This window comes from Zerene cesonia, chromosome 25 (assembly GCF_012273895.1).
Source record: "Zerene cesonia ecotype Mississippi chromosome 25, Zerene_cesonia_1.1, whole genome shotgun sequence".
Lineage (NCBI taxonomy): Eukaryota > Metazoa > Arthropoda > Insecta > Lepidoptera > Pieridae > Zerene > Zerene cesonia.
The window spans coordinates 4,871,949-4,880,615 of NC_052126.1; the positions used below are offsets into that span (position 1 = coordinate 4,871,949).

General features: G+C 34.3%; 3 protein-coding genes across 3 annotated transcripts in view; 1 reads left to right on the forward strand and 2 right to left on the reverse strand.

Annotated features, from left to right (window-relative positions):
• Positions 1-2,181: 2,181 nt before the first annotated feature.
• Positions 2,182-4,653, reverse strand: LOC119836650 (serine protease inhibitor 77Ba-like). Its single transcript, XM_038362037.1, has one exon. It carries the CDS (start codon positions 4,507-4,509, stop codon positions 3,271-3,273), a length of 1,239 nt encoding a protein of 412 aa, XP_038217965.1. The 5' UTR covers positions 4,510-4,653; the 3' UTR covers positions 2,182-3,270.
• Positions 4,654-4,663: 10 nt separating this feature from the next.
• LOC119836652 (serine protease inhibitor 77Ba-like) lies at positions 4,664-6,887 on the forward strand. Its single transcript, XM_038362038.1, has 2 exons — positions 4,664-4,802; positions 5,504-6,887. Exon 2 carries the CDS (start codon positions 5,530-5,532, stop codon positions 6,733-6,735), a length of 1,206 nt encoding a protein of 401 aa, XP_038217966.1. The 5' UTR covers positions 4,664-4,802; positions 5,504-5,529; the 3' UTR covers positions 6,736-6,887.
• Positions 6,888-7,453: 566 nt separating this feature from the next.
• LOC119836618 (ATP-dependent RNA helicase DHX30-like) overlaps positions 7,454-8,667 on the reverse strand; it is a 23,495-nt gene continuing 22,281 nt past the window's right edge. Inside the window, exons 21-23 of the mRNA XM_038362000.1 lie at positions 8,625-8,665; positions 8,031-8,101; positions 7,454-7,670 (exon numbers count right to left, since the gene is read on the reverse strand). Coding sequence (XP_038217928.1) covers positions 7,463-7,670; positions 8,031-8,101; positions 8,625-8,665 — 320 coding nt within the window. The 3' untranslated portion in view covers positions 7,454-7,462. The remainder of the gene's footprint in view (positions 7,671-8,030; positions 8,102-8,624; positions 8,666-8,667) is intronic.

The window sequence follows — 8,667 nt, forward strand, 5'->3', positions numbered from 1 at the left end:
CGGTATAGTATTATGTAATCTGTGAGATAACTAACGGTTTTATTTGGCTAGAAAAAAGTTGTAAAAGGCATTGACCTGTGATAAAAAGCATGCTTCGAAATACTGAAGTTTGGAATTCAACTATTTAAGTATTATATATCTGATTGTAATCATTCATTGAGCAAAACATATCGAAGTACAACTTGAGTATTCTATTCTTTAAATAATAAACGCACGCAATTTCGCACGCGTTAAATTAAGAATTGTTTAATGGATGTTATACGTATAAATCTTTCTCTTGAATCTACATTATCAGTAGTTTTAAAGATCTTAGCAGACACACAGACGCGGAAAGCGACTTTGTTTTAAACTATGTATTGATAACACAACTTCATGTCTATCAAGGTGCATCATAATATATTTATTATTTTCCTGTTTTTGAGCAGCCGTGTGACATCATTAGTGATTAGTTACTAGCTAATATAGCTAGGAAAGTCCCGTATTGAATAATATTATGATGTTGTGTCCATATAGAATTCAATTATTATTAACTAGATTTTGCCCATGACACAAATTGGGCCAACTCGCACCGGGGAAGTACCACACCCCCACAGAAGACCGGCGTGAAATAGTAGCATGCTACATACATGCTTTTGTACGGTGAGTTGAGCCGGAGGCGCGTTTCCTTTTCTTCACCCTTCCCAGTCCATTCCTTCTTTCCAGTCATCAATTATTTTCTTATCCCTTACCCTTAAGAACGAGTAACGCATTCACAGAGGCAGTACCTCTGCGAATGTTCATAGGTGGTGGGGATCGCTTACCATCAGGCGAACCAACAGTTCAGGTGGGCTATGACATAAAAAAGCTATAGAATAGGTAATTAGAGGATGGAAATGATTGTTGTTTTTCTTCGTATCCTTATTGTTTGACATAGGTGCTGATTTTATGAATAAAAATTATGAATGCCTTTTATGCATATTTAATTATTAGTTACTCTTTCATGCCAAAACTACTGAACGGATATTGATGATACTTGACAGTGATGTAGTTTAAGTACCAGAATAGAGCATGGGCTCCCTTAACAATATTTGCTATACACGTTAGTTCGGTGGTGAAACCGTATTATACACCTAGTTACATTACTAGTATACTAACTAAGTGAAGGAAAACATCGTGAGGAAACCGGCATGTCCAAGAATCAAAAGTTCGACGACATGTGACATCTGCCAACCCGAACTTGGCCCTCATAGGAGGCCTGTGTCCCGGTAGTGGGAACATATATGGGCTGGTGATGATGATGATGATTGTATATGAACGCTTCTTAAATTATTCATAGGAAATTTTATCATTCTCATGACTAACTAGCTGGTCACCCCAGCTTCATATGTGGTACATATATAGCCTGTCACTCAGTGAAGTTGCAGCTTTCCAATGGTGAAAGAATTTTTGAAATCGATACAGCAGTTTTTGTGTGAAAACCTTACAAACATATAAAAGTTCAAATGATAAATATGAATAAAATTATTGCCAACAGCTGTGCTTATAGACTCAACATCAATAGTATGAAGGTCTATAGGCTTATTCTACTTAATATGACATCATGTGGTTTACCAGGCCACAGAGCAAAGTATACGACACCTTTCAATGACAGAAGGAAAAAATTATGGGGAAATCCACAAAATTATACTATATCACAAATTTGGTGACACATGCTAGTATTACTAGCCTCATCCAATGAAACAATACTTTTAAATTTGATCAAGATCATCGAAGGTATTCGTTGCTTCCCATACATATTTTCATCTTTCATTGAAGTAAACGCAATAAAACTTTATACTAACTTAATATGAGTAAAATATATTTATAGTAAATATATTTCTTATTTTTTTAGATATAGGTATGTATTGTTAATCGGACAGCAGTATATTATTATGTAATTTATGAAGTAAGTACAAAGCATAGTAGCAAATAACGAACTCTGAAATTAATGATAAAAATCATAAACAGTGTTATTCTTTTTTTTATCTTTTACTTTATTTACCCTACGAAGAGGCTATGAACCTAGCTCGGGTGACATACATAAATTATATTTATATTTTTATTCGTAGTTCGGTAATATTTTTTCAATAAATACACCGATTCATTTAACATTGTACTTGATATCTAATTGATTTTGTGATATCTTCAGATTTATAATATTTATCCATTTTATTGAGTCCATTACAGGATTCTAAACCAACTAAATTTACATTTTTCTGTATTCTTAAACAACTAAATTTATATTATTTTTTAATTTATCTGCCTATCTTTTTGTTTGTCAGAAAAATACTAACCAAACGTTAATCTCTACCTAATGATATGTCTTTTTCGTGCCTAAACCATTGAAACGATTTGTATAAAATTTTCGACAGAGATAGTTGCGAGACCCGAGAAAGGATATAGGACAGCTCATGTGTATCAGTTTCTGAGTCAAATTAATTAATAATTTGTAAATCACTTCATAATAAGAAAATAATTAAAAAAATACAAAGCTTCAATGCATTGAGTCAGCAACAGATGACATGTAAAAATAAAAATATTAAATAATGTTTAAAATTATGTATTATTTATGTTATGAAAGTAAAAAAAAAAAAGATTTTGAAATAACCCTTGAGATGCGAGTATTCTGTTACATACTAATAAAAAATAAATTCTGAAATAATTGATTGACATTGGCTGGTATAAATAGAACGATCACTCATCTATGTAAAGAAAAAAGAATCGCCAATTTGCTGCTAAGCGTAAAACTCGAAAACGACTCGACTCAGTTCGGCGAATTTTTTTTTAAGTTTTTGTTAAGGCACAAGATGGACGTTTTATGGAAATAAAACACCTAGGGCGGACTGCTTCTAACATATTAACTAACGTATTGTGTCATTTGTGTATTATAATTTAACATTTATCAAATGGAATAAAGAAATATCATTATCACATAGCATGGTCTATTTGTAATATAATATTTATGCTAAAATATTATTGCTAAGTTATTTTTATCAAAACTCTACAATTTGTTTTATAAGATATTATTGTACAGATAAAAATTAATTCCATGAATTCAGATTTGAAAATTATTGTACCATTCTCTTTGATAAATTAGGGAAAAATTGTTTTACATAGTTTCACAAAAATTGAGTAACCACTTAAATACATCTAAGAATACTTAATCTAGGCAATCTAGGTTAGGACTTAGGACAACCAGATCATAGTAATCACATAATGACCAGATCTTATAAATAATTATTCCATAAAAGGTTAGAATAATTCTGGTACTTGATAGAACCCACCAAATGCAATGGTATTAGTGGTCTTTTCCACAATTAAATAACAGAATGGTCGATTTGCTTCAAAACGCAGAACTCCAATACGATTGCTGAATTCGGCAGCAGTGGCTGCTGATGCTGTAGTGCCTTCTTCAGTAACCTCAATCTCAGCTTTATGCACCACTTTCTTCACATAAGTGGGCACTCTAGTAATTTTAGGCAACCTGGCCTTAATTTCATCAAACATATCACGAATACCCATTTCCTTAAGAGATTCCGTCAAATCAATGCTTGTTTCAATTTTAAACCTCGGGATAAATGCATCTACCTCGTCATCTGCATACTCCTCTCTTGCTATCTTCAATTCCGCAAACACTAAGTCAAGGGAGATGTTATTGAAATTAAAGAACATGTCTGGAAGTGATACACCTGGATATGGGACCATTATTAACATGGACAGACGATTCTCACTTCCGTATTGTATCTCTATTACTCTGCCCTGTAAAGCTTCTATATTTGCGAATGGGTAGGTATATCTATTGTACATCATGTTCACTTGACCTATTACATCACCAGCACTGTTATAAAAAGGCTTCTTCATTGTGAAAGATGAATTGAAAGGAAAAGTCCATTGTCCTTTAAAATACAAAGCACTTGAGAGGACCATGTGACTGTCTCTTAGGTCATTGCTGTCTATTAGCTTCAAAATCCTGCCATGAGTGAAATTCGATATGACATCGTTAATTGTGTTAGTTGTGTGATCGGGATCAGAGAAGTTAAGAGCGATCAAGGATGTATCATATTGTTTGGCTATTTCGATAAAATCCGATTCAGGCCGATTTGACTGGTCGACAAACATCGAATTCAATTTCTGCAATTCAACAGTTTTCGTCTTCACCTCTAGAAACTGTTGGATGTTTTGGAAATTATTACGAACTAATTGTCTGGTTTTGGGTACAATTCGTATGGCCTTGCATATTTCATTCAGTGTGTTCACAGTTGCACCTTCAGCAATCACAGCGAGTACTGTCCAGACAGTTATAGGAGATATAATTAAATTTGTACCTCGTTCTTGTGCTGCGGAAGTGTAGTACAATAGTTCAACTGAAAAATTACCTATTCTTTCAGATAGTCCCAGATGTAAATTCTTTTTGTCAGGAATTACCGCATTTTGACCACTACACAAAGGTACGAGCACACATAATAACACAATCACTAGAGCACGCATCATTTTTATTGCGTTCTGATAAAATTATTATTATTTTACTAACAGACAACCTCACAGTTCGTACACCATTTTCCTACAAATAACAAGTGACTCGTGTGTGCAGACAGAGTCAAATAATTAATCGTGTTGGGAAAAACCAATAATAATATAGATAGAACCGGTTTATATGTTACTCGTCAAGTTACTCGTATTTAGTTTTATCGACATCACCGTAGTTTAAAATATGAAATTAAAACAGGTGTGCGTATAGAATTAGGCGACAGTCGTATTTTTTAACATGTAACGTTACTATTCAAGTAAGTGGATAATTATGTCTTTATTAAACTATTTTAAATTTAAACCACTAGACTAAAAGCAACAGCAAAGTTAATTCAATGTCAAAAGTCAATGTTGTACCTATTTGTTTTGTTATGATTATGACTTGTTTTTGTGACTATTGAGTGCCATCTATTAGCTGCTTGATAAAGAACCATCGTATACATTAATGCTAGGCTTGGGTATACGTTAATGTCATGTTGTCTAGTATGTCTCATAGATGTCGTTTATTACAGTTAACATAAACGCGGGTTAAAATGGGGTGAATAGAAATAACTTTTAACTCTAATGCTAAATTTGTTATATGTGTATGTTTTAAATGCAAAAAGAATATCAATGTTTACAAAGTGCAAACAAATATTTTTCTTCGTCGTGTCAGTCGGGGAATATCCGCTGCTGGACCATAGAATAATAACATAATACTACTGGTTGGACAAAGGCCTCCCTCAAAGATTTCTACCGAGCGAAAGATTTCAAGCGAGCCACTGAACAAAAATTTAAATTGTAAATAAATGAAGGAAAAAGTTCTGTTTGAGCAACAATTGTTGATGATATATATTTATTATGATAGATGTTTCTATTTTCACCAAGATTTATTTTGCAGAAGTAAAGGTCGCTATTTGAAAATAACTCAAATTCGTTTGAATACAGAAAAATTTATGACACTATTATTTCTCAACAGGAACTACAGGGAGGCACACCGCTAAAATGAAGCTCTACGTGATTGCGGTGTGTTATTTATTCAACTTTTGTAGAACTAAAGAAGCCAAAGAATTTTTGTTATCCGAAAAAATTAATAACTTCACACTCGAGTTGTTATTTTTTACAAACAACACAAATAACGGTGGTAATTTAGTTTTATCTCCAGTGACCGTATGGACGTCTTTATTGGTTCTAGGAGAAGGGGCTACAGGAGATACGCAAAAAGAAATAGGCAACGCACTTCGCGTCACGCCTAGCAGTTTCCGAAAAGGGACTATTAGGAGAGATTTTGATGTATTTATAAAAAATCACGAAGTCAATTCATCGTTTTTAAAGATACAAAAATTAAGCGGTATATTCATCGACAAAAATCGATTACCCGAGGCGGATTTCTTTCAAAAAGCATTAACGTACAAAACCGCATTTGTACCTCTGGACGTGTTGGATTCAGAAAAAACAAATAATGACCTAAGGAATCTTCAGGCTAGCTTGGATAAAGTAAAGCCGATCGATGTCAATGATTTGGGCGTGGAGAATGACGTAATGGTACCTTATAGCGCGGTGTATTTCAGAGGTTTATGGACCTATCACTTTGACACGTTTTTTACAACAAAGCAGCCGTTTTACAATGACAGTGGAAAGAGAATTGGGGAAGTCGAAATGATGTACAATCGGCGCATATTTCCGAACGTGTATAATGATATTCTACAAGCACAGGCTGTGGAGGTACCGTTCGCCGATGACGACAAATCCATGATTGTGTTTTTGCCGTATGCAGGCGTCTCTTTGCACGACGCGTTTAAAAACTTTGCCCGATCGTCGTTCAAAGAAGTTATCGATGAGTTTCAACGGACTGCGAGTGCGACAGGGCGAGCGAAGGAAATTCTAGTTGTCATGCCAAAGATACGTACTAGAACGCGCGTAAATTTGAAAAGTGCCCTGGAAAAGATGGGCGTGTTTAACATTTTTGATAGTGCGCAGTCTACGTTGCCGTTAATGGCTAGACTACCGGTGTATGCGAATAAATTTGTTCATAATGTGAAAATAGACCTTAACGAGGAAGGTGTGGCTATGTCTGATGCAATGAGCAGTGCAATCGGTACCCGAGTGGGCGGTAATAGCTTTATTGCGAATCGGCCATTCTTTTATTTCATTGTTGAGAAAATGACAAATACAATTTTGTTTTGTGGATTTTATGTAGCACCTGCATGAGACTTGTCAAACGGTTTTACACGTTTACATTTATCTAGTTTTCGTTGGAGGTAAGGCAATTTTATAAACTGGCCCTATCACACTTCAGAACCGTTTTAAGTGAAAATGTTAAAGCAGATCTTGTAACTTCATAATAAAAGCTTTTTACCAAACAATTTGGATATTTACTCATTATTTATATCTAATCGTATGTTGTATTTTATATATCTACCGGTTTTTTCACGTGGTGTGTGTGCTTTTTGATTGGAAGATTATCGTAATGCCTAAAAAAGTAATAATTTTAGTGTAGGAAAAAGACTACTATATAGGTACCTATAGCGCCATCGCATTCCCATACTGGTCATTACTGCTCGTTTTACCAACAATCCCTAACAGACAAACTCGTTACAAAAATAATCAAATTCGTTACAGACAGTAGCAAATTGTCAAGGAACAGATTTTCAGGACACACAGAAAAAAGAAAATTTGTGTGACTCTGGTCTTTCATCACTATATTATAATCACACTAATATTAGTGTGATTATAATATTATAAATGTGAAAGTTTGTTTGTTTGTATGTTAGTTCGTCATCATGCTGAAACTACTGAACGGATTTGATGAAAGAAAAATTTTTTTATCCCGATTAAATCCTCCCTTGAACGCAGGAATCTTTATATCCGGACGGAGCCGAGACGAGCGTCTAGTTTTTTTATAAAAATAAAACCACCATAAACATTAAACATTTAATCATCTAAAATCGCTATCTTGTATATATTTTTCTACATATTCCTCGTTCGCTTCAACCAGAATCCTGCCGACGACTTTCATGAGCTTCGTCCTAAACTCCGCTGTGAGAGAGAACTCCTCATAAGACACGCTGTTCACATCTCTCTCTATGTAATATTGGAAGGTGTTCCATAGCATTTCTTTCACTTTCACTATGCTATCTGCTTGACTGGAAAACACATAATTATTATTAACAAAATACCTTTCTTAAGGCCTCTAAATAGTCTAGAACTAGAATTTAATGGGACCACGTGGAAGGCACCAGCTTTTTAATAAAAAAGAAAGAAAATTGGTTCACCCAATGGAAGTTCTGACGTAAGAATAAAAAACAGGTGCAACTGATTTGAGCACCACCTTCTTTTAAAAGTTATACAAGGCATTTTTTAGAATATTTATAAATTGCATGCTTCTTTTAAAACAAAAATGATAAAATAAAAACGATTAATAGCACATCAAACAATCACAAGTAAAAAAAAATATATCTTGTCTTTGTTATCCAGTCGGGTTGTTTATAAACATCATTACATACCTAGATGGTACTTGGATAGTAAGTCTGTGCCTAGGCAGATACAAATCTGTAATATCTTCATTGTTTTCTTTCTGAAAAAAGAGGTAAATTTTGTAATTATAAGCCTCGTCATTATCATACAACTATCAGTCATGGACAACCTTTTTTACAATACTGTTACATAACTTACTAACTAAATATTTTGTTAAAAGTAATTTCAATGGTCTATAGACCCATAAGCTAACAAAACCTAACCTATCCTACTAATACTCGTATTATAAATGCGAAAGTTTGCAAGGATGTGTGTGTTTGTTGCTCTTTCACGCAAAAACAACTGATTGCAATGAAATTTGGTATATAGATAGCTCGACAATTAAAATAACACATAGCAACTTTCATGCGGATATTCCTACGGGATACAGACTTACGCGGGTGAAACCGCGGGGCGCAGCTAGTATATTATGAATTAGTTATTTATGCATAATTGAGTTACAGTGCGTGCCACGAAAAACGTCCCGTGGCGAAAGTATGAACTAAATTGTGGTACTTCCCCGGTGCTGGCCCAATTCGTGCCGAAGCGTGCTCGACTCCCACATGCATTTTTTTACTTTTCACCTTTATAACATCCCCCATACTGAACAGGAGCGCGCAGCACGGC